Source organism: Elephas maximus, chromosome 19 (assembly GCF_024166365.1).
Source record: "Elephas maximus indicus isolate mEleMax1 chromosome 19, mEleMax1 primary haplotype, whole genome shotgun sequence".
Lineage (NCBI taxonomy): Eukaryota > Metazoa > Chordata > Mammalia > Proboscidea > Elephantidae > Elephas > Elephas maximus.
The window spans coordinates 54,543,608-54,568,925 of NC_064837.1; the positions used below are offsets into that span (position 1 = coordinate 54,543,608).

The following is a 25,318-nucleotide window of genomic DNA, read 5'->3' on the forward strand; positions in this document are numbered from 1 at the left end:
CCCCCTGAACTGACCTCGGGAGGGGGCCCAGCCAGTCAGCGCGGGCAGCGTGGCGACGTGGCTGGCGGGAGGAGAAGTCGCCGGGAGGCAGCGACTGGTTTTGGAGCCGGGAGTGCAACGTCCCAGCCGGGGAACCTTGGCGCGGGGCTTTGGATTGGGCGCAGGGGAGCTGAGCACCACATCCAGTGATGGTGCAAACACGGGGCGCAGCCCTACCTCCCTGAACTGACCCTGGCGGGGGGCCCAGCCAGTCCGCGCAGGCGGTGTGGCGACGCAGCTGGCGGGAGAAGTCCCCGGGAGGCAGCGACTGGTTTTGGAGCCGGGAGTGCAGCGTCCCAGCCAGGGAACCTTGATGCTGGGCTTTGGACTTGCAGGGGAGGAACTGACCGTGGCTTCTGCGGGCCTGACCCTCGGGGGCAATCTCTACCCAGCCAGCACACATAGGCGACACGCCCCTCGGGAATCTCAGATAAAATAGTCATCCCAAGCAAGATAAGTAACTTTGTCTATATTCCGGGGTGTTACTCTCTCCTGTTTTTCTGAACCCTCCCCTCCCCTCCCCAGGCAGCTTCATTAACATTGGAATTTCCTGAGCCAGAGGGAGAACTGCTCTACGGTTTTTCTTTTCCCTTTTTTTTTTTTGGTATTTTCCTAACCCATTCCTCTGACCTGAGAGAAGCAACCACAAAAAACCCAGGGACCAAAAATCCTTCCCTAATTGGACTAAAAACACAGAACCAGCTCCAGCCAAGCATATGTGATCCACAGTCTCGGGCTTTCATCCCTACAGGGAACAACGTGGCTATTATACTGCAAAGGCATTTCTGATAGAGATCTGACTGCATTTTTTTTTAGCGGATTTACTGGAAAGACAAGTTTCCCCGGTCTGATATCTCTGCTTATTCAACAGAGCCCTCACTGACCCACAACAGGGAACTGAGGGCTGAAGCTCCCCCCAGACCACCTAGCCTCCTGCCTTAGGGGTCTAAGGAGGGTGACACCTGCCACTCTGTAGAGGTACTTGCATTGGGGGCCTAAGGTACAGCTGCAGAGCCCACCCACCAAGGTGCTTTAGGAATAGAGACACACCTACCTCACTGACACTTGGGGGAAGCCTGTCAGCATCCTGCCCTCCCTGGAGTGTGAACCCCAGCTGCTACTAGAATCTGGTGCACACAACTATCACCACTACTTCTCAAGGTGGATAGGTGATAGGGTGCATAACACACTTGATGGCCCAAAATCAGATTCTACTCAAGAATAGTGAATGGACTCAGACATATATATCTGGTAACAACCCAGACCAGCTGGTAATAGGTCATAAGTAAGTCAAGGGCTACAAACAATCAAGACAGCACAAACTAGTAGCCCATCCACGTATATTGAAAGAAAACAAAACAAGATAAGACTCAGTGAGCAAATATAGAATAAATCACTACAATATCTTAGTGATGGCTTGGAGACAGCAGTCGATATCAAACCACGTAAAGAAGCAGACCATGACAGCTTCTACAACCACCCAAACAAAAGAATCAAAATCTTTCCCAAATGAAGATACAATCCTGGAATTATCAGATACAGAATACAAAAAACTAATTTACAGAATGCTTCAAGACATCAGGGGTGACCTCAGAAATGAAATAAGGCAATCTGCAGAAAAAGCCAAGGAACACACTGATAAAATAGTTGAAGAACTCAAGAAGATTATTCAAGAACATAGTGGAAAAATTAATAAGTTGCAAGAATCCATAGAGAGACAGCATTCAGAAATCCAAAAGATTAACAATAAAATTACAGAATTAGACAACGCAATAGGAAGTCAGAGGAGCAGACTCGAGCAATTAGAATGCAGAGTGGGAAATCTGGAGGACCAGGGAATTAACACCAACATAGCTGAAAAAAAATCAGATAAAAGAATTTAAAAAAATGAAGAAACCCTAAGAATCATGTGGGACTCTATCAAGAAAGATAACTTGCGTGTGATTGGAGTCCCAGAACAGGGAGGGAGGACAGAAAACACAGAGAGAATAGTTGAAGATCTGCTGACAGAAAACTTCCCGGATATCATGAAAGACGAAAGCATATCTATCAAAGATGCTCATCGAACCCCATTTAAGATTGATTCAAAAGGAAAAGCACCAAGACATATTATCATCAAACTTGCCAAAACCAAAGATAAAGAGAAAATTTTAAAAGCAGCCAGGGATAAAAGAAAGGTCTCCTACAAGGGAGAATCAATAAGTTCAGACTACTCAGCAGAAACCATGCAGGCAAGAAGGCAATGGGATGACATATACAGAGCACTGAGGGAGAAAAACTGCCAGCCAAGGATCATATATCCAGCAAAACTCTCTCTGAAATATGAAGGCGAAATTAAGATATTTACAGATAAACACAAGCTTAGAGAATTTGCAAAAACCAAACCAAAGCTACAAGAAAAACTAAAGGAAATTGTTTAGTCAGAAAACAGATAATATCAGATACCAGCACAACACAAGGTCACAGAACAGAACATCCTGATACCAACTCAAATAGGGAAATCACAAAAACAAATTAAGATTAATTTAAAAAAAAAAAACAATGCTCAAAACAGGGACTAATTGAAGTCAATATGTAAAAGATCACAATAATCAAAAAGAGGGACTAAATACAGGTGGCATAGAACTGCCATATGGAGAGGGATACAAGGCGATATAGGACAATACAAGTTAGGTTTTTACTTAGAAAAATAGGGGTAAATATTAAGGTAACCACAAAGAAGTATAACAACTCCATAACTCAAAATAAAAACCAAGAAAAACATAGCGACTCAGCAAACATAAAGTCAAATACTATGAAAATGAGGGACACGCAATTTACAAAGAAAAGGTCTCAGCACAAAAAAGTAAGTGGAAAAATGAAATTGTCAACAACACACATAAAAAGGCATCAAAATGACAACACTAAACACATACTTACCTATAATTACACTGAATGTAAATGGACTAAATGCACCAATAAAGAGACAGAGAGCCTCAGACTCGATAAAGAAACACGATCCGTCTATATGCTGCCTACAAGAGACACACCTTTGACTTAGAGGCACAAACAAACTGAAACTCAAAGGATGGAAAAAAATATATCAAGCAAACAATAAGCAAAAAAGAGCAGGAGTAGCAATATTAATTTCTGACAAAATAGACTTTAAACTTAAATCCACCACAAAGGATAAAGAAGGACACTACATAATGATAAAAGGGACAATTGACCAGGAAGATATAACCGTATTAAATATTGATGCACCCAATGACAGGGCTGCAAGATACATAAATCAAATTTTAACAGAACTGAAAAGCGAGATAGACACCTCCACAATTATAGTAGGAGACTTCAACACACCACTTTTGGAGAAGGACAGGACATCCAGTAAGAAGCTCAATAGAGACACGGAAGACCTAATTACAACAATCAACCAACTTGACCTCCTTGACTTATACAGAACTCTCCACCCAACTGCTGCTAAGTATACTTTTTTTTCTAGCGTACATGGAACATTCTCTAGAATAGACCACATATTAGGTCATAAAACAAACCTTTGCAGAATCCAAAACCTCGAAATATTACAAAGCATCTTCTCAGACCACAAGGCCATAAAAGTGGAAATCAATAACAGAAAAATTAGGGAAAAGAAGTCACATACTTGGAAACTGAACAGTACCTTTGTGAAAAAAGACTGGGTTATAGAAGACATTAAGGAGGGAATAAGGAAATTCATAGAATGCGACGAGAATGAAAATACTTCCTATCAAAACCTCTGGGGCACAGCAAAAGCAGTGCTCAGAGGCCAATTTATATTGATAAATGCACACATACAAAAAGAAGAAGGAGCCAAAATCAGAGAACTGTCCCTACAACTTGAACAAATAGAAAGTGAGCAACAAAAGAATCCATCAGGCACCAGAAGAAAACAAATAATAAAAATTAGAGCTGAACTAAATGAATTAGAGAACAGAAAAACAATTGAAAGAATTAACAAAGCCAAAAGCTGGTTCTTCGAAAAAATTAACAAAATTGATAAACCATTGGCTAGACTGACTAAAGAAATACAGGAAAGGAAACAAATAACCCAAATAAGAAACGAGATGGGCCACATCACAACAGACCCAACTGAAATTAAACGAATCATATCAGATTATTACAAAAAAGTATACTCTAACAAATTTGCAAACCTAGAAGAAATGGATGAATTCCTGGAAAAACACTACCTACCTAAACTAACACAATCAGAAGTAGAACAACTAAATAGACCCATAACAAAAAAAGAGATTGAAACTCCCAACAAAAAAAAGCCCTGGCCCGGATGGATTTACTGCAGAGTTCTACCAAACTTTCAGAGAAGAGTTAACACCGCTACTACTAAAGCTTATTTCAAAGCATAGAAAATGACGGAATACTACCTAACTCATTCTATGAAGCCACCATTTCCCTGATACCAAAACCAGGTGAAGACATCACAAAAAAAGAAAATTAAAGACCTGTATCTCTCATGAACATAGATGCAAAAATCCTCAACAAAATTCTAGTCAGTAGAATTCAACAACATATCAAAAAATTAATCCACCATGACCAAGTGGGATTTATACCAGGTATGCAAAAAAAAAAGCTGGTTTAATATTAGAAAAACCGTTAATGTAATCCACCATATAAATAAAACAAAAGACAAAAACCACATGATCTTATCAATTGATGCAGAAAAGGCATTTGACAAAGTCCAACACCCATTTATGATAAAAACTCTCACCAAAATAGGAATTGAAGGAAAATTCCTCAACATAATAAAGGGCATCTAAAAAAAAAAAAAAAAAAGCCAACAGCCAACGTCACTCTAAATGGAGAGAGCCTGAAAGCATTTCCCTTGAGAACAGGAACCAGACAAGGATGCCCTTTATCACCGCTCTTATTCAACATTGTGCTAGAGGTCCTAGCCAGAGCAATTAGGCTAGACAAAGAAATAAAGGGCATCAGGATTGTCAAGGAGGAAGTAAAATTATCTCTATTTGCAGATGGCATGATCTTATACACAGAAAACCCTAAGGAATCCTCCAGAAAACTACTGAAACTAATAGAAGAGTTTGGCAGAGTCTCAGGTTATAAGATAAACATACAAAAATCACTTGGATTCCTCTACATCAACAAAAAGAACATCGAAGAGGAAATCACCAAATCCATACCATTCACAGTAGCCCCCAAGAAGATAAAATACTTAGGAATAAATCTTACCAAAGATGTAAAAGACCTATTCAAAGAAAACTACAAAGTACTACTACAAGAAACTAAAAAGGACCTACTTAAGTGGAAAAACATACCTTGCTCATGGATAGGAAGACTTAACGTAGTAAAAATGTCTATTCTACCAAAAGCCATCTATACATACAATGCACTTCCGATCCAAATTCCAATATCATTTTTTAATGTGATGGAGAAACAAATCACCAACTTCATATGGAAGGGAAAGAAGCCTCGGATAAGAAAAGCATTACTGAAAAAGAAGAAGAAAGTGGGAGGCCTCACTCTACCTGATTTCAGAACCTATTGTACAGCCACAGTAGTCAAAACAGCCTGGTACTGGTACAGCAACAGGCACATAGACTAATGGAACAGAATTGAGAACCCAGATATAAATCCATCCACATATGAGCAGCTGATATTTGACAAAGGCCCAGTGTCAGTTAATTGGGGAAAAGATAGTCTTTTTAACAAATGGTGCTGGCATAACTGGATATCCATTTGCAAAAAAAATGAAACAGGACCCATACCTCACACCATGCACAAAAACTAACTCCAAGTGGATCAAAGACCTAAACATAAAGACTAAAATGATAAAGATCATGGAAGAAAAAATAGGGACCACCTTAGGAGCCCTAATACAAGGCATAAACAGAATACAAAACATTACCAAAAATGACGAAGAGAAACCAGATAACTGGGAGCTCCTAAAAATCAAACACCTATGCTCATCTAAAGACTTCACCAAAAGAGTAAAAAGACCACCTACAGACTGGGAAAGAATTTTCAGCTATGACATCTCCGACCAGCACCTGATCTCTAAAATCTATATGATTTTGTCAAAACTCAACCACAAAAAGACAAACAACCCAATCAAGAAGTGGGCAAAGGATATGAACTCACACTTCACTAAAGAAGATATTCGGGCGGCTAACAGATACATGAGAAAATGCTCTCGATCATTAGCCATTGGAGAAATGCAAATTAAAACTATGATGAGATTTCATCTCACTCCAACAAGTCTGGCATTAATCCAAAAAACACAAAATAAATGTTGGAGAGGCTGCAGAGAGATTGGAACTCTTATACACTGCTGGTGGGAATGTAAAATGGTACAACCACTTCGGAAATCTATCTGGCGTTATCTTAAACAGTTAGAAATAGAACTACCGTACAACCCAGAAATCCCACTCCTCGGAATATACCCTAGAGTAGTGAGAGCCTTCACACAAACAGATATATGCACACCCATGTTTATTGCAGCTCAGTTTACAATAGCAAAAAGCTGGAAACAACCAAGGTGTCCATCAGCGGATGAATGGATAAATAAATTGTGGTATATTCACACAATGGAATACTACGCATCGATAAAGAACAGTGACGAATCTGTGAAACATTTCATAACATGGAGGAACCTGGAAGGCATTATGCTGAGCAAAATTAGTCAGAGGCAAAAGGACAAATATTGTATAAGACCACTATTATAAGATCTTGAGAAATAGTGTAAACCAAGAAGAACACATACTTTTGTGGTTACGAGGGGGAGAGGGAGGGAGGGTAGGAGAGGGTTTTTTACTGATTAGTTAGAAGATAAGAACTGCTTTAGGTGAAGGGAAGGACAATACTCAATACATGGAAGGTCAGCTCAACTGGACTGGACCAAAAGCAAAGAAGTTTCCAGGATAAACTGAATGCTTCAAAGGTCAGCGGAGCAAGGGCGGGGGTTTGGGGACCATGGTTTGAGGGGACTTCTAAGTCAATTGGCAAAATAATTCTATTATGAAAACATTCTGCATCCCACTTTGAAATGTGGCATCTGGGGTTTTAAATGATAACAAGCGGCCATCTAAGATGCATCAATTGGTCTCAACCCACCTGGAGCAAAGGAAAATGAAGAACACCAAGGTCACACGACAACTAAGAGCCCAAGAGACAGAAAGGGCCACATGAACCAGAGACCTACATCATCCTGAGACCAGAAGAACTAGTTGGTGCCCGGCCACAATCGATGACTGCCCTGACAGGGAGCACAACAGAGAACCCCTGAGGGAGCAGGAGATCAGTGGGATGCAGACCCCAAATTCTCACAAAAGACCATACTTAATGGTCTGACTGAGACTAGAGGAATCCCGGCGGTCATGGTCCCCAAACCTTCTGCTGGCCCAGGACAGGAACCATTCCCGAAGACAACTCATCAGACATGAAAGGGACTGGACGGTGGGTAGGAGGGAGATGCTGATGAAAAGTGAGCTATTTGTATCAGGCGGACGCTTGAGACTGTGTTGGCATCTCCTGTCTGGAGGGGGGATGGGAGGATAGAGAGAGTTGGAAGCTGGCAAAATTGTCACGAGAGACTGGAAGGGCTGACTCATTGGGGGAGAGCAAGTGGGAGTACGGAGTATGGTATATATAAACTTATATGTGACAGTTTGACTTGATTTGTAAACGTTCACTTGAAGCTCAATAAAAGTTAATAAAAAATATATATATATATTAAGGAAGAAGAAACCCAGAGTGAGTCCCAAGTTTCTATCTTGAAAGACCAGGGAGATGGGAATATATTATTAACTGAGATAGCAAATAAAAGAGAAAAATAGGTTAAGGTTAAGTCAAGTGAGATACCTTTAGCTTTAAGCATTTTAAGTTTCAGATTTCTGTTTAAATCCAAGGAGATCAGTGGTTGTTAGGAATGAGGTCCGGAATGGAAAATTAAACTTGGGACCATCACAACTTAGGTCATTGTGAAAGCCGTCAGCCTATTCCTTTGATATTACCCATGGAGACTGTGAAAAAGAAAAATACAACAAAATATGGAATCTAGAATTGGCAGTATTTTAGGAATGGGCAGAAGAGGAGGAATCATTAAAGATACAACAGGAGGAGAGGGCCAGAAAAGAACCAAAAAAAAAGTGTTGTCATGTTAACCCCAAGAAGGGAGAGTATTTTAAAAAATGGAGGTTGGTCAACAGTGCTAAACACTGAAGATTGGATAAGAAGCTTGAAGAGTCAAAATAAACCCTTTGATTTAGCAGTTAGAAAGTCTTTAGTGACTTCTAGCCAAAACTATTTGAGCAGAGTAATTTGGGTGGAAGCAGGCCAAAATGAGATATTGCTGTGGAAATGAAGATAGCAAGCATAGCTCTTTCAAAAAGTTGGATGGTGAAAGGAAGAATGGAGATAAGACTGAAGCCTCAGAAGAAGGAGGGCTCAAACGGAGTCAATCAATATTTTTTTTATCTTTTTTGTTTTAAGCTTTTTTTTTTTTTAGTGGGGAGAGGGGGACTGATTATGGCTTTTTTGTGTTTTTTTTGCTTGATGACGTGGATAGTGATAGCAGCTAGTAAGATAACAGCCAGACACTGTTTGAAGCACATTACATGTATTAACTCATTTAATCCTCACAGTATCATTGTTATCTGTGTTTTAAAGATGACGAAACTGAAATATAGAGAACATAAGTAACTAGCCCAAGCTCACGCAGCTAGTGACAGAGAGAGAATACAAACCGAAACAGCCTGGCTCTGAGCCCACAGTATTAGCCACTCTGCTATGTTTTCCTACTGCCCACCCCCCCAAAAAATTCTGCTGTATGTATGTATGTATTTTTCCCTTTACAAGTTATCTGGAGTTAGTATTTCTTTAACTATTATCTTGAGACTATTTGGGAGGACCTGATTCAAATTACTTCACATTCTTCAAAAGCTTGTTTCCTGGGGTAGGATTAACTGTTTATTGCAGTCCTGAGCACAAAATAAACACCCTAAAGAGATTTTACTCTTATAAATGGAAGAATGAGCCCCTCTAGAAACTCAGTAGACAAATGAGCCCCTGCTTTGATTTCAACCTTTTTTCCCAGAAAAGTAAGCTTGTTTTTTACCTTATGTTTGGTGCTCATGTAATATCAGCTTTTAGCTGAAGCATATGTGTTTTTAATGTGTTCTGTGTACAGAGTAGCATGCATGGCATGCACCTGAAGAATGAACCTGAAATTATCTTTTACTCTGAGGAACAGAGGTGCTTCCAGCCTGAACTTTACAGTCATTATAGAAGAATTTGAGGAAATACAACTCTGCTTTTATTTGTACTAGACCTTGGCTGTGTTACATATTCCCTTTCTTCTGCCAGTACTGTGACTGACTTCTTTGAAAGCGATTTGTGGTTATTTTCCATGAATAAATAATTTAGTCTAAATCCAGTTAGAGGTCTTTTGTCACCGCTTTCCCTTCCCTTTTCCCCGTTACTGCAGCTGTTTTTATTTGCATTTGGATATGGAGGTCTGTTAAAAAAAAAAAAAAAAAAATTTTTTTTTTTTTTTTTTTTTTTTAGCCTTAACACACTTATTTGTTTTTTAAATGTTTACTCTTTGCCTTAGTTAAGGAAGGGTCAGTATTCTCTATAAGCTTAAAAAAAAAAAAGATATGTAATTATTGATGGTCTCACAGAGACTATTTCCTAGGAAGAATTCATTTGTCTGCTGCAGGTCTCATTTACACTGAAGAGATGCCTACACTGAACTGAGTCTGGATTGGTTCTAAATCCCTTAAAGAAACTGCTTTCTATAGCTTGTGTTATTTGTGTGGAACATTTCTCCTTTTTGTGTTTTATCCCCAACATTGGTATGAAGAAATTTTTCAGATATACAAAAAAGCTGAAAGAATTTTACAATACTCATTATACCCCCAACCTTGATTTTATCATTAACATTTTACTGTCTTATCACATATCCATCTATCCATTGCTTTACTCACCCATCATTTTTTATGCATCTCAAAGTAAATTGCAGATATGAATATATTTTATTGTAATGTTTTGAGAAAGATGGGATGATCTTCCTCCTCTTTTGCTGCCCTGGGACTGTCACCTTCTGAGTGCCAGGATAAGAAAGCTACATAAATGATACGGATTAAGACATCTTGCTCTCTTAGCTCAGCTATGGTTGCAGTGGTAACATCTCACTGAATTATATCAGTGGTTTTTGCCTTAGAGATCTCTTGGATCTTCTGATATCCAAAACAGAAATATTTTTTAGGAATGTGAACCACCACAGAGACTATTCATTAGCTTCATGCCTCACGCAAGCTGACAGTTCTTTGTTGTTCATACGCTCTAAATTTATATTTGAGTATATAGAATGTATGAATTTCTTTTCTCATACTGATCTGACAAAAGCCCTAAGTTTGGAGGTACAGAAACTGTTTCTGAGCTGTTCTTGGTGTCTACAGTTGTTTTACCATATGGTACTGGACTAATTTTGTCTGTTCTTTTCTTGAGGCTTTTGTGAATTGATTACATTTTTAGAAAATTTTAAAAATAACTTTTAAAATGTCAGAGCTTTCTCAGTAGAATAAAATATGATGAAAGATTACATCAACACAAGAACAAGGTATCTTAATAGAATTTTTCTGAAAAACTTAAGCATTTAATTTGAGTTTGTACTTATTCTGTATTACAGGTGGCATTAGTCATATTCATGAAACTCTATTTTGATTAAAAAAATACATATATATATATATGTATATAATCTCTGAAGTGAAGAGTTAAGTTTGGTAGCTTAGAAAGCACCTGAGCCTCTCAGTAGTTCTTTTATCTCTAGAAAGGTCATCTCTGGCCAAACATCCAGTTCCTAAGGGGACGCACAAAGAAAAATGAGGGATAGCCTACCCAGTCAGAACAACCTAATCAATTCTGGTCATCAGTGAGGTGACCTGTCACATTCACGTTTAATAGTCAATCCTACAGAGCAGATGCAATAAGATATAATAGAAAAGGCCTGGATTTTGTAGTCAGACTTAGGTTCTGAGACTGACTGTGACCTAGGTCTCTCTAAGCCTAAGTGGCCTCATCTATAAAAATTCTACAAGAATTTTTGTGAGAAATGGCAGTTCCTCTAGGCAGGAGAGACTGAACCCCAGGTGGGGCTGAGTAAGGATTTCTCTTCCCTTCCTCTTTCACTATCCAGAGTTCTGGGCATCTGGTTTATGCCAACTGACCTTCTGTTTCCTCCTTCTTCCCTGGGTCTCATGCTAGTTCCGAAACTGCCCACTCAGAGCTCAGCATGTCTCTCTGAGCAGCTGCTCCTCCACCAAGGACACTCATATCCCTTAGGAATCCCCCGGAGCAGTTAGCAGCCCCCTACTATTGAGTAATGTCACAGAAAATGGTGGAGTAGGGCACTCCAAGCATTGGTCCTTCCACTGAAGTAATTATTAAGCCGGTAAAAATTGACAGAGTCAGCTTTTTTTGGAACTCTGGAATCTAATAAACAACTTACAGCAACCAGGAAACCCAACCCATTGCCGTCAAGTCAGTTCCAACTCACAGCGACCCTGTAGGACAGAGTAGAACTGCCCTATATGGTTTCCAAGGAGCACCTAGTAGATTCGAACGGCTGACCTTTTGGTTAGCAGCCATAGCTCTTAACCACTGTGCTACCAGGGTTTCCACAGCAACCAGAGGAGTGCTTAATAAAGAAAGAGGCTGCTAAACTTTAGCATGTAAGGAAATCCTTGTCAGGTCACTGGATAACCACTGAGATAAGAGAACAGAAACTTCAGTGACCATACATGACCTGGAATACAGTCTTTACCCCTCCCCCAAAAAAAGATTCAATAAACAACAGCAGCAAACCCTGGGGAGGGGGGAGGGAGAATCTGATTTTCAGAATTACCATAGTATAATATTCAAAATATCCAATATTCAACAAAATATTACAAGGCATACAAAGAAGCAAGAAAGACTGGCCTATTCACAGGAAAAAAAAAACAATTGAGAGAAACTGTCCCTGAGGAAGTCCGTAAATTGGACTTATTAGACAAAGGCTTTTAATCAGCTGTCTTAAATATGCACAGAAAAGCTAAAGGAAACTGGAGAATGATGTATGAATAAATAGAGAACATCAATAAAGAGGTATAACATATAAAGGAACCAAACAGAAAATCTGGAGCCAAAGAAGAAATCACAAGGGAAATTATCTTGAGACAAAGGAAAACAACACAACATACCAAAACTTATGGGATGCATCTATAGCAGTGCTCAGAGAGAAATTTATAGTTTTCAGTGACTTCATTAAAAAAGAAAGCTATCAAATCAGTAACCTAAATTTGTAATTTAAGGAGTTAGAAAAAGAAGAGCAAACAAAATCCAAAGCTTCCAGAGAGAAATAATAAAGATTACCACAGATGTAAATGAAACAGAATAGGAAAACAACATAGAGAATCAAAAAAACCAAAAGTTGGTTCTTTGAAAAGATCAGTAGAATTGACAAACCTTTAGGCATCCTGACTAAGAAAGAGAGAAGACGCAAATAACTAAAATAAAAGTAGGGGCATTAATACCAACCTTACAGAAATAAAAGATTATTATAAGAGACTGCTATGAACAGTTGTACACCAATGAATTAGATAACTTAGATGAAATGTACAAATTCCTAGAAAACACATAGTTAAGTAAAACTGACTCAAAAAGAAATAGAAACTATTGACAGGACTAAAACAAGTAAACAGATTGAAACAGTAATCAAAACCTCCCAACAAAGAAAAACCCAGGACCAGATGGCTGCACTGGAGAATTCTACCAAATATTTAAAGAAGAATTAACACCAATTCTTCTCAAACTATTACCACCGACACCCCCCAAAAAAGCAAAAGAGAGAACACTCCTAACTTCTTCTGTGAGGCCAGCATTATCCTGATACCAAAGTCAGATACAAGAAAAGAAAACTACAGGCCAATATTTCTTATGAATAAAAAAACCAAACCCATTGCCGATGAGTCAGTCCCAACTCATAGCGACCCTATATAGATACAAATTCTCTCCAAAATTACTAGGAAACCAGACCCAGCATGTTAAAAGGATTTTACACCATAAGCAAGTGGGATTTATCCTAGAAGTGGGTGGTTCAACATAAGAAAATCAATGTAATGCATAATAATAATAGACCAAAGGTGGGGGAGGCAGGGAGACAGACATGATTATCTCAATTGTTGCAGAAAACCATTTGATAAAACAGCCAACTCTGAATAAAAGGGAAATTCCCCAATATGATAAAAGGTATTTATGAAAAACCCAAAGCTAACATTATAATCAATGGAGAAAGACAAAGCTTTCCCCCTAAAGCTGGAAAAAAGGCAAGAATGCCCACTTTCACTACTTCTATTCAATATTATACTGGAAAGTTCTAGCCAGAGCAGTTAGGCAAGTAAAAGAAATAAAAGTTACCCAAATTGGAAAGGAACAAGTGAAACTACCCCTACTCACAGATGACTTGATCCTATGTATAGAAAATTCCTAAGAATCCACACAGAAGAACCATTAGAGCTAATAAACAAATTTAGCAAAGTTGCAGGGTACAGTATCACAACTAAAATCAGTTACATTCCTTTACACCAGCAATACATAATCCAAAAAGGAGATTTAGAAAACAGTTTCATTTATAATAGCATCCTAAAGAATTAGCTACCTGGGAATAAAGCTAACCAAAGAGGTGAAGGACTGTGTACACTGAAAACTATGAAACATTGCTGGAAAACTATGAAACACTGCTGAAAGAAGTTAAAGAAGACCTGATTAAATGGGAAGACATGCCACATTCATGGACTGAAAGACAATATAGTTAAGATGCCAATGCTACCCAAAGTGATTTACAGATTAAATGCAACCCTTATGAAAATTCCAACGGCCTTTCTTAAAGAAATGTAAAAGCTGATCCTCAAATTCATGTGGAATCACAAGGGGCCCAAAATAATAGCAAAACAATATTGAAAGAGAAAAACAAAGTTGAAGGACTTATGCTTTACAATTTCAAAACTTACAACAAAGCTGCAGTAATCAAAACAGTGTGGTATTGGCTTAAGGATAGACCAGTGGAATAGAGTTGAGAGTCCAAAAATAAACCCATACATATCTGGCCAATTGATTTTGGCAAGGGTGCCAAGACCACTCAATAGGGAAAGAATAGTCTCTTCAACAAATGGTGCAGGAGTAACTGGATATCCACATGCAAAAGAATGAAGTTGAATCCTTAAATCATGCCATATGCAAAAATTAACTCAAAATGTATTCTAGACCTAAATATAAGAGGTAAAACTATTAAACTTTCAAAAGAAAAATCTTCATGACCTTAGATTTGGCAATAGATCCTTAAATATGACATCAAAAACACAAGCAACAAGAGAGAAAATAGATGAATTCAACTTTTTCAAAATTAAAAACTTCAGTGCATCAAAGGACATGATCAAGAAAGTAAAAAGGCAACCTATACAGTGGGAAAAAATATTTGCAAATCATACATCTGATAAGGGTTTACTATCCAGAATATGTAAAGAACATATGCAAGTCAACAAGAAGACATTGCAGTTAAAAAATAGGCCAAAAATTTGAATAAACATTTCTCCAAAGAAGATATACAAATGGCCAACAAGCACATGAAAAGATGCTCAGTAGCATTAGTCATTGGAAAAATGCAAATCAAAACCGTAATGAAAATGAAAAAAAAAAAACACATGAGATACTGCTTCACACCCACTAACATGGCTATAATAAGAATAATAAAGGAGAATAACTAGTGTTTTAAAATTAATGCCCTCATACATTGGTGGTGGGATTGTTAAATGATGCAGCCATTTTGGAAAACAGTTTGGTGGTTCCTCAAAAAGTGAAACATAGAATTACCATGTGACCCAGCAATTCTACTTGTTGGTATATACCCAGAAGAATTGAAAGCAGGTTCTCAAATACTTGTGCCCAAATGTTCCTACCAGCACTGTTCACATTAGCCAAAAGGTAGAAACAACCCAAATATCAACCAACAGGTAAATGGATAAACAAGTTGTATATACATACAAGATTTTCTGCCATAGAAAGGAATGAAGTATTGATACATGCTGCATTGTAGATGAACCTCCAAAATATGCTAAGTGAGAGAAGCTACACACAAAAGGTCACATATTTTATAATTCCAGTTTTATGAAATATTCAGAATAGGTAAATCCATAGAGATAGAACACAAATTGTTGGTTGCCAGTGGCTAAGGAGAGAGGGGAATGGAGAGTGACTGCTTAATGGATGTGGAGTATTTGGGTATTCTTCTAGGGTGATGAAAATGTTTTGGAACTAGATAAAGGTGGTGGTTGCACAACATAATATAGTAAATGCCACTGAATTGTACACTATAAAACGGTTAAATTTATGTTATGTGAATTTCATCTCAATTTTTAAAAAAATTTTTGTGAGGAGTATGTATAAAAACTTAAACCGTGCCTGACACACAAAAGGTACTTGATAACATGATTTCCCTCTTTCCCCCTCACTTTGCCCCTAGTCTGGGCTTAAAACTGTCCTACACGGACAGAGCTGCAGAAAAATGTAGAACACAATTCTAATTCAGAAAAAAAGGCCAGACTTACTGGCCTTACAGAGACTGCGGAAACCCTGAGAGTATGGCCCTCGGACCCCCTTTTAGCTCAGTAATTAAGTCACTCCTGAGGTTCGCCGTTCATCCAAAGATTAGACAAGCCCATAAAACAAAATGAGACTAAAGGGGCACACCAGCCCAGGGGCAAGGACTAGAAGGCAGGAGGGGACAAGAAAGCTGTTAACAGAGGACCCAAGGTTGAGAAGGGAGAGTGCTGACGTGTCATGGAGTTGGTAACCAATGTCACAAAACAATATGTATACTGTTATAATGAAAAGCTAGTTTGTTTTGTAAACGTTCATCTAAAGTACTGCTAGACATTCTCCTTGCCTTCAAAGAGCTTGCGATCTGTTTGGAAAAACAAGATTAAAACATTTAATGAACAATATAAATCAACATGTAATTAAGCAATAAATTATATGGTGTAAATTTAGTTTTGAAATTCAGAGAATAGGAAAATGAATAGAAAGATACGATGAAGATGAAAACTAAACACTGGGTAATAACATATAGAAGAAAGGGAGTATTTCAGGTCAGAGTGACAACCTGCACTAAGGCACAGGGACTAGAATGGATCACAGTTTCTCAAGGCACTCAGAGGAAACTGCTGTCTACCTCAGATGGTGTCTGCTGGTGGGCCATGAGAACTGGTGATGATCAAGTTGATTTATATTACAGATAGTCTTTAGAATCTGGTAAGGGGCTTGGATTTGATGTGGCAGAAAATTGGGTCACTGAGATTTTAGAAAAAGGAAAGTGACATGATACAAATCATCATAGTAAAGAATTGGTCTCATAGAAATATGCAAAATGGAGTGTCTGAGGCAGAAAGTGAAGTCAGGGAAGCCAGATAGGAAAGCAGAGCAGTAAAATCAAGAAAGCCTGAAATAGATGGGAACAGTGGGAGTGAACAGAGGGACTGATGCAGAGAGACCTTTCAGAAAAATCCACAAGACTTGAAGTCAGACTGGGATTGCTAGGGCAAGTTTAATTCTTACTTAAGTATCAGGAACTTTTAATTATAGTCTTGAGATGTGTGTAGGCTCTGATGTAGTGACAGAACATTTGCCTCACTCTTCCTATCTCTTAATACATAAAAATTCTTTTAATAAAACTCCCTGATTCCCTTCTTCAGTATTCAGTCATTCAACAAATATTTATTGATCCTTGACTGTGTATCCTGGACTATGTGCTGGGGATACAGTGATGGCCCCTGCCTTCATAGAGCTTACATTCTAATTAAGGAGACAAAAATAAGCAAGTAAACAAAAGAATAAATAATGTTTCAGGTTGTAATATATAAGGAAATAAAATACTCTTTTTGATAAATTATCCAAGATAGACAAATAGGCTGCTCTCTTAAGCTGGGTTCTCTAGAGGAGCAAAACCAGTAAAGTTCATATATACATACAAAATGAGAGATTTATTTCAAGGAAATGGCTCACGCAGCTGTGGAGGCTGGCAAGTCCCAAATCCATGGGTCAGGTGGCAGGCTGGAGGCTTCTCCTGACTCACGTGGTAGCAGGGCCTGACAAACCCAAAATCTGCAGGTCAAGTGGCAGGCTGCTGGCTCATGGGATTGTGGAGGCTGGCAAATCTGAAATCGACAGGTCAGACAGGAGGCTACTGGCTCACATCCCAAGAACCAGAGGTCAGAGGATGATGAGGCGAATGTAGGATGGACAGAGAGTGAGCTTTGCCAGAACATATATTGAACACAGGCCACACCCCCAAGGAAACTCCTCTTTCAATTGATTGGCTGCTCACATCAGATCACAAAATGGAGGATGATTACATAATATCTGACAAACCATTGAGAATCGTGGCCTACCAAAGTTGACACATCACAGATGCTTAAAAAAAAAAAAAAATTGATACGGGAAACAACCTTAAAAGGTTATCAGAGAAAGCTTCTCTGACGAAGTAACATTCAAACTGAAGCCTTAAGAATGAGAAAGAGCCAAGGGAAGAACTCAAGCAGTCGGAACATTAGGTGCATAGCAGCTGTTCAATGAACTGAAAGACCAGAGTAGCTGGCCATAGAGAGTGAGGGGGAGAGTGATATAAGACTAAGAAGCAAGGGTAACCAGATCATTTAGAGTGTGGAGAGCCATGGGAAGGAGTTTTCGTTTTATTTTTAAGCGCAGTAAGAAACCACTGGAGAGTTTTATGTAGAGAGTATTGTGGTCCTTTTTGTCATCATATAGGCCCAGTGCCAGCAATTCTCAATCCATTCTAACACAGGGCTACCAGTAGGAACTTGTACATCTGTGTTGTTAGCTCTTACCTTGTAATCTTTCTCTTCTCAGCGGATTGCCCTTTCCTGTGTGAGCAAGTGTTTATAGAAACCTTTAAAAGTTTCTTTGCCCTTTATGTAATGTAAAAATAATTATCAGCTAGCTTGTCTAGGACATCCAGACCTCTGTCCTCCATGTATTCCTTATCCCAGTGTCCTACATAAAATATAGGAAGCAAAAATAGAGTTCAGCACTAGAATGACTGTAGACTGCCCCCTTCCTGATCTGGGGAAAATTTAATTGTTCACATAATCACAGAAAAATATTGCTATAGTTCTTTGATTTTCTATAGAAATTAAATCAGTAGATTATTTTGTTTTCTCAGTTGAAAAATTTAAATTTGAGCATAGCTCTGATGTATCCGAAGATTTCTTTTCCCCCAGGTTATTCAGATTTTGTCTCTAATTCAGATTTCGAAGGAAAAAACTTCATATAACAGAAAGTAAGAAAGCTATTTTTAGCCAACAGTAAATCTCAAAATACTGAGATTTTGGTTCTCCTTAGTCCTTTAGACTTGAAACTTTGGAGAAATCTTTGACTTCTTCCCCTCCCTCGTTACCCATTGCCATCAAGTCGATTTCATAGTGACCTATAGGACAGGGGTAGGACTGCCCCATAGAGTTTCCAAGGAGCGCCTGGTGGATTTGACCTTTTGGTTAGCAGCCATAGCACTTAACCACTATGCCACCAGGGTTTCCTCCACTCCTTAGTCCACGACATCTAATCTTTTGCCAGGTCTCACACATCAGTCCACCCTGTTTTCATTCTTGTTGGCAGGAATGGTTCAGGCCATCATGCTTTGCCAGGACTAAGGCAATGAGTAGTCTAATTTCCCCCTTCTCATCAAAAAAAAAAAATTTTTTTTTCTTCTAATTAGCCTACACTAGTGTTAAGAAGTCCTGGCACAGTGGTTAAGCGCTCAGCTGCTAACCGAAAGATTGGAGGTTGGAACCTACCAGCCGCTCCACTGCAGGATAAACTTGGCAATCTGCTCCCACAAAAATTACAGCCGGGGAAACCTTATAGTACAATTCAGCTTTGTCATACAGGGTCGCTGTGAATCAGAATCAACTCAGCTGCATACAACAACAACAGTATTAGATCTACTTTAGTGCATCGGAGCCCTGGTGATGTAGTGATTAAGCGCTCAGCTGCTAACTAAAAGGTTGGCAGTCCAACCCCTCCAGCTGCTCCACGGGAGAAAGATGTGGCAGTCTGCATCCATAAAGATTATAGCCTTGGAAGCCCTTAGGGACATTCTACTTTGTCCTATAGGGTTGCTATGTGTCAGAATCAACTCTATGGCCAGAGGTTTGGTTTTCAGATTTATTGCCTACTAATGGCAATTTTTTTTTTTTTTTAAAGGAAGTACAAACCAGCTACTCAGCCTGGCATTCAGACTGTCCTGGCAGAAATAGCCTACTAACCACTAACCCATTGCTGCTGAGTCGATTCCAACTCAAAGCAACCCCATAGGACAGAGTACATCTGCCCCATAGAGTTTCCAAGGAGTGCCTGGTGGATTCTAACTGCCGACGTTTAGGTTAGCAGCTGTAGCTCTTAACCACTACACCACCAGGGTCTCCACTATATATGTGTATATATATGTGTGTGTGCATATGTATTTTGTATTGTAATCTTTCTGTAATAGTTAAAATTCTTAAATAGATAATAGTTTTTTATTTTAAAAAAATGTATGCACACGATGATTGTGGGAGAAAAATATCCAGATTATATATGCTTGTTTGTTTCAATTAACTGATATGATTTGTTTGATTTGGCAATGTTTATAATCATTTCAGAGCCCTGATGCTGACCAATAGGTCAGCAGTTCTAATCCCCTAGCCCCTCCTTGGAAGCCCTATGGGCAGTTCTGCCCTGTCCTGTGGGGTTGCTGTGAGTTGGAATCAACTTGATGGCAGCGGATTTGATTTGGATAATCATTCCATGACGGAATCAGTGATCTTGATGAAATATTTGCTGCTTTTGTCTGGGTTAAAAAAAAAAAATGCATTTTTCAGTTTTTTAATATAGCTAATATTTGTATGGAAGAAACCTTTAAAAAATGATAATTAAAAATGTCATCAATCCTGTCATCTCTTCACTATTTTTATTTTTGCAGTTACCATCATATACATATATTTTAAGTTGCAATCATAGTATATATCCTTTTGTATACTATTTACTGTATCATAAATGTCTATGTTTTCGTGATGCTTTGCAATCTTTATAATTTTTCATTTTTATGGCTATATAACCTTTGGTTGGTAAACTGTAATGTATTAAATCATCCTCACTAATTTAAAAAAAAAAAATACATGCTGCAAAGAATGTGTGTGTGTGTTTCTTTTTGAATCATTAGAATGAATGCCCAGAAACAAAATTTTAAGGTCAAAGTGGTATTTGCTAAATATTGCTATCTATTTTCCCAAAACATGGACAGAGTTACAGTTACACTAGTAAAAACTGTAAAAACTAACTTTCCCCAAAGTTGATATTGAATATTATTACACACCAAAGGAAAAAAAAAACTTACACAGAGATAAAGAGTGTGAATTGTCCAGAGTTTTTTTAATGCAACAATAAACCTTAATCATTATTTTCAAACATATGGTGTATATGGAAACCCTGGTGGCACAGTGGTTAAGTGCTACGGCTGCTAACCAAGAGGTCACAGTTCAAATCCGCCAGGCACTCCTTGGAAACTCTATGGGGCAGTTCTACTCTGACCTATATAGTCACTATGAGTTGGAATCGACTTGACGGCAGTGGGTTTGGTTTTGGGTTTGGTATGGTGTATATCTGCTAAAATGAAATAATTATCTATCACTGATTTATGAAGGGTGTATTATGGTTATTTCAGGAAATTCACTCTTTTTAAAGAAACATGTAAGTGGAGTATGTCTGATTAACCATCAGAACTTTAATGTAACTCTGAGTAAGTGAAGTGGACAAGATTTCTTAAGGTAAATGTCAAACTAGTTCTGGAAGTTGTTTTTGAAGCTGTATTTTTCGAAACCTGTTGAAAAGATAAGGATGATGGGATCCTTACAGTCATATAATATATAATGACAACTGAAGCAGCATGACACTGACACAGAGACCGAAGTACCAATAAGTGGAACAAAAACAACTTAGCAACAGACTCAATATAAATAAGAAAGTAAACATTTCAGATTAGTGAAAATTCAGATTGTCAATGGGATGATTCATTAACCATTTTACAAAAATAAAGTTAGATCCCTATCCTATTCCAGACTCAAAAATAAAAGTACTACAAAAAAATAAGTCAATTGGAATTGGGAAGGGCCTTTCTTCTGAGATGCCTCTGGGTGGACTTGAACTTCCAGCCTTTTGGTTAGCTGCTGAGCATGTTAACCATTTGCCCTTAGTACATCTTGCAGTTACGTAAGCACTGGAAAAAATCTTGAGAAAAGCAGTGAAGATTCATCCTTCTGACATGTATGTAAAAGCCAAAAATCTTTTTTTTTTTTAGTTGGCTTGAGTACAAGCAGTACAGGTACAAAGACATCAGGTCAAAGTTTGATTTTTTTCTACTTTGACTGCTTAGAGCTTTTAGGGGCTTTGCCTCCCCTAATAATATGTCTACTGGATTGAAAAATAAAATATTGTCATGAACTTAGAAGAAGGACAGTTTTCACTGGTATTTTTAAAGAAACAAACCTTCTTTACCTTGTGTTGCTTTCTGTAGAACTGACATTCGACTGATACCTACTGGCGTGGCCATGTTGGTTGTTACATATTGAAATATGTTCTTACTGGTAGATAAAGGGCTGCCCTGCCATCGCCCAGCCTCTCCCCCAGCAGCCCTACCCCTGCACCTCCCTATAGTCCAACAATTAAAAGGTTATCACAGTCCAGCAAATGAAAAGATCCTGCTTCATCACTACTGCATCCACACTGATTGCTGGTGCCTGGGCCATTTCCATTATTCAATAATTCTGAGTATCACCCTGACATTCTGACTGTTCTGGTAAATCATTACTGTTTTAGTAGTGTTTGCATTCTGCCAGCTAGAGTGTCGAATGGCTCTAGCTTACCTGCCATTGCTTATCTGTGTAAAACCAAAATTTACAATTTTATTATTTTCTGAATAAATCCAGAATACCATTAAACTGTAACTGCGATAGCCTCTTAAAGCACCACTGTTTTTTCGCCCTTTATATCTCTCAGTGTTGACAGTTTGACCTAAGTTCTGTGTTCTCTTGTTGTTCCTTTCAGTTCGCTTTGCACCTTATAGGCCTCCAGATATCTCTCTGAAGCCTCTGCTCTTTGAAGTGCCCAGCATCACTACAGAGTCCGTGTTTGTTGGCCGGGATTGGGTTTTCCACGAAATAGATGCTCAACTGCAAAGTTCAAATGCCAGTGTAAACCAAGGAGTAGTGATTGTGGGAAATATTGGGTTCGGCAAAACTGCCATTATCTCCAGGCTGGTGGCCCTCAGTTGCCACGGCACACGGATGAGACAGATCGCCTCAGACAGCCCACATGCCTCCCCCAAACGTATGTATTCCTTTTTAAAGAATGCCCTGCTTCGTTGCTCTGAAATGTTTTCTAACATTTGTATTAGATCACATCTTCTTTTATTTCCTGATTTGCAAAGTCTGACTTGCGTATGAGGGCCATCATTCAGAATTGAAAGAAAGAATGCAATATTCTGTTTGCATTTAATCCACATATCCAGCAGTCACCTAAGTGTGACTGAGAAAAACCTTTCTCTCAGAAAAAATTTATGACTCTTCCTACTGGCTATATGGCTAGTCTGTCCTTTGGTTAATGACTATAAGCAATTGCCTGTAGAGCTGTTCGCATCCATCACTGTCAGCTTTTGCTCTGCCTGTGCCCATTTCTTCTTACATGCCAGCACAATCTGTTCACGGCCTTCGTTTACTTGCTGTTGACGTCAGTGTTGCACTGCTTGGGCTTGAGCTTCAACTGTGTCCTTGGAGGATTTTCCCTGCTTTCTTGTGAAAAGGTGCTGAGCTCTCTGTGTGTTCATGCTTCTTTCATCACTAGCAGAGCACAGCTTAATGATCACCACCAGGATCTTGTTTATTTTAAAAACACTTATGTAGTACTTACTATATGCCAGTCACCCTCTTAAGTGCTTTACAAATATTAATTCATCCAGTCCACATAACAACTCAGTGAGGTAGTTCATGTTATCTATACTTCACAGGTAAGGAATCAGTAAGCCTCACATGTCTCACAGCCAATACATGGTCAAAGTAGAATTCAAGCCGAAGCAGTCTGGTTTCATAGGCCATTCTCTAATCCATTTGCTATGCCGTATTGGTGGAACTCACTCGAGTATAGGAGATAAAAAGAAACATAGATGTTCTTCCTAAATACACTGTGCCTATAGAACAAGTCTGGAGCCTTGGTGGCATAGTGGTTAAGATCTCAGCTGCTAACCAAAAAGGAGGCAGTTCAAATCTACCAGCTGCTCCTTGGAATCCCTGTGGGGTAGTTCTCCCCTATCCCATAGGGTCGCTATGAGTCAGAATCTACTCGACAGCAACTGGTTTGGTTTTTTGGTTTATAGAACAAGTCTACCTGGCTTCTGTGAGATATAAGAGAAGCAAAAAAAAAAACTACTCTTCTGCTCGTCTAAATCAATAATCTGTCCCACCGCAAATTTTCAAACAACCACTAGAAATGGTTTGAGGCCATAGTAGTTACAGGATCTAGCCAATGCTAGAAACTTAGCAGAAACTCACTGAATACACTCCAAACATCCTGACTTACTGTTGAAATTAATTAGCACTCTCATGTCGTTAAGTAGGCAGATTGCCTTTTCTAAACATGGATGTCAAACACATGAAAGAAGAACCAGTTTCTTCATTTTCTAGGAAGAAAATTGGTTAAACCAAGAGTCCCTGTTTACCCCAGAGTATGGTAAAAATTGGAATGGAAGAATTGTCTTATTAAGTGCAATATAATGTTTAGTTTCAGAATGAAACCCTTCAGAGGTAGATTGGCATAGTGTCCTGGAAGCCAAGAGCCCAGTGTTTGAGCTCCAGCACTCAAATTAACTATACTTGTGACCTTCAGAAATTTACTTTAATTCCTTAGATCTCAGTTTTCTCATCTGTAAAGTGAAAAATTGACAATATTAACTAGTTAATATTGAAAATTTATCCCTGTGCTTAAAGTCTGTGATTCTAAAAACATGTCTTCATGGTTAAAAGTAACTTTCCACACCTATTCCAGTAATTTCCTTTGAGTGCTTAAATATCTACCATACCAAACTACTCCTTATCTGAGTAGTCTAAGAGGTTAGCTATTTGAGTGTGTCAGAAAGAAAACCAGATAGCTAAATAGTCTCTCTGACTTCTCTGTATATCACTGTTGCAGATAACAGAATGGTAGAATCATGCATGACAGAGGATAAACCCCAAGGGCAAGAAGAGCTGCTTTCTCAGAAAGCAAAGGTACCTGGGGGTCCCCTAAGGGAGCCTGGGAGAGAGAGAGTTAATAGAAAACAGCCCATATACTGCCCAAAACAGAGGTTCTTTAAAAGTAGTTGATTGACTTGTTCTGTAATGCCCATTCCCTTTTATCTACTGAGAATCTCCAAAAAACACTGGGAACTCTCCATTCAAGAAATGAATGTCCATCATTGAGATTATATTTTTGCATGATAGTTAACTCTCAAAACTTGCAAAGGAACCAGGGGAGATAGAGTACATAGCTATGTATTTATTAGAATTACAGAACTAAAAAAAAGAACTAGCAGTTGCCTAATACAAAAATAATTTTTGTGGTAGTCTGTTGATGTTCAAACTGCATTCTGCCCTGGCCATCTTAATGGAACTACTAGTTCTTAAAAAAGGGTCAAAAATAAGTGACTGATACAATGCCAGCTATTTGGGGGCATAAATCTGTTACAATACTAACTGACACTGGCAGTGTTACTGGCAGCAGCAGAATTTTTTTCATTAATAATAAGAATGAGATCTGAGTAGAGAGTTTAGCTTTTTTTCGAGTTTAATTGCTTTTAAACTCAAGTTTATTTAGAATCCCACTGGCATTCCTAACCCTCAGTCAGTGATACCAATGATCCTGTTGTAGTAAAAATGGAAATAAATTGAAAATTGTTGCCGCTCCCAACTTTCATCTCTGTATCATCTGCTTTTCTTTCTTCTGCCTCTGCCTCTGCCTGCTCCACGGTGAGCAGTGCTGCTGTGGAAGATGTGAGCAGTGAGCCTGCAGTACTGCATTGCCTGGCTCTCTCCTTCCCCCACAGACACTCAGCCCCCAGCCCACCCCCTCCTTGTCATTTCCTTGGGAAAGTACAGAAGAGCTGTCAAGAAAGACACTA

At 38.7% G+C, this 25,318-nt stretch overlaps 1 protein-coding gene across 7 annotated transcripts in view; it reads left to right on the forward strand.

The window, feature by feature from the left end:
* TANC2 (tetratricopeptide repeat, ankyrin repeat and coiled-coil containing 2) overlaps positions 1-25,318 on the forward strand; it is a 381,836-nt gene that overhangs the window by 245,590 nt on the left and 110,928 nt on the right. For all 7 annotated transcript variants that reach the window (XM_049860883.1, XM_049860882.1, XM_049860884.1 and 4 more), the window contains one exon: positions 22,216-22,497. In XM_049860883.1, the coding sequence (XP_049716840.1) occupies positions 22,216-22,497 (282 nt within the window). The remainder of the gene's footprint in view (positions 1-22,215; positions 22,498-25,318) is intronic.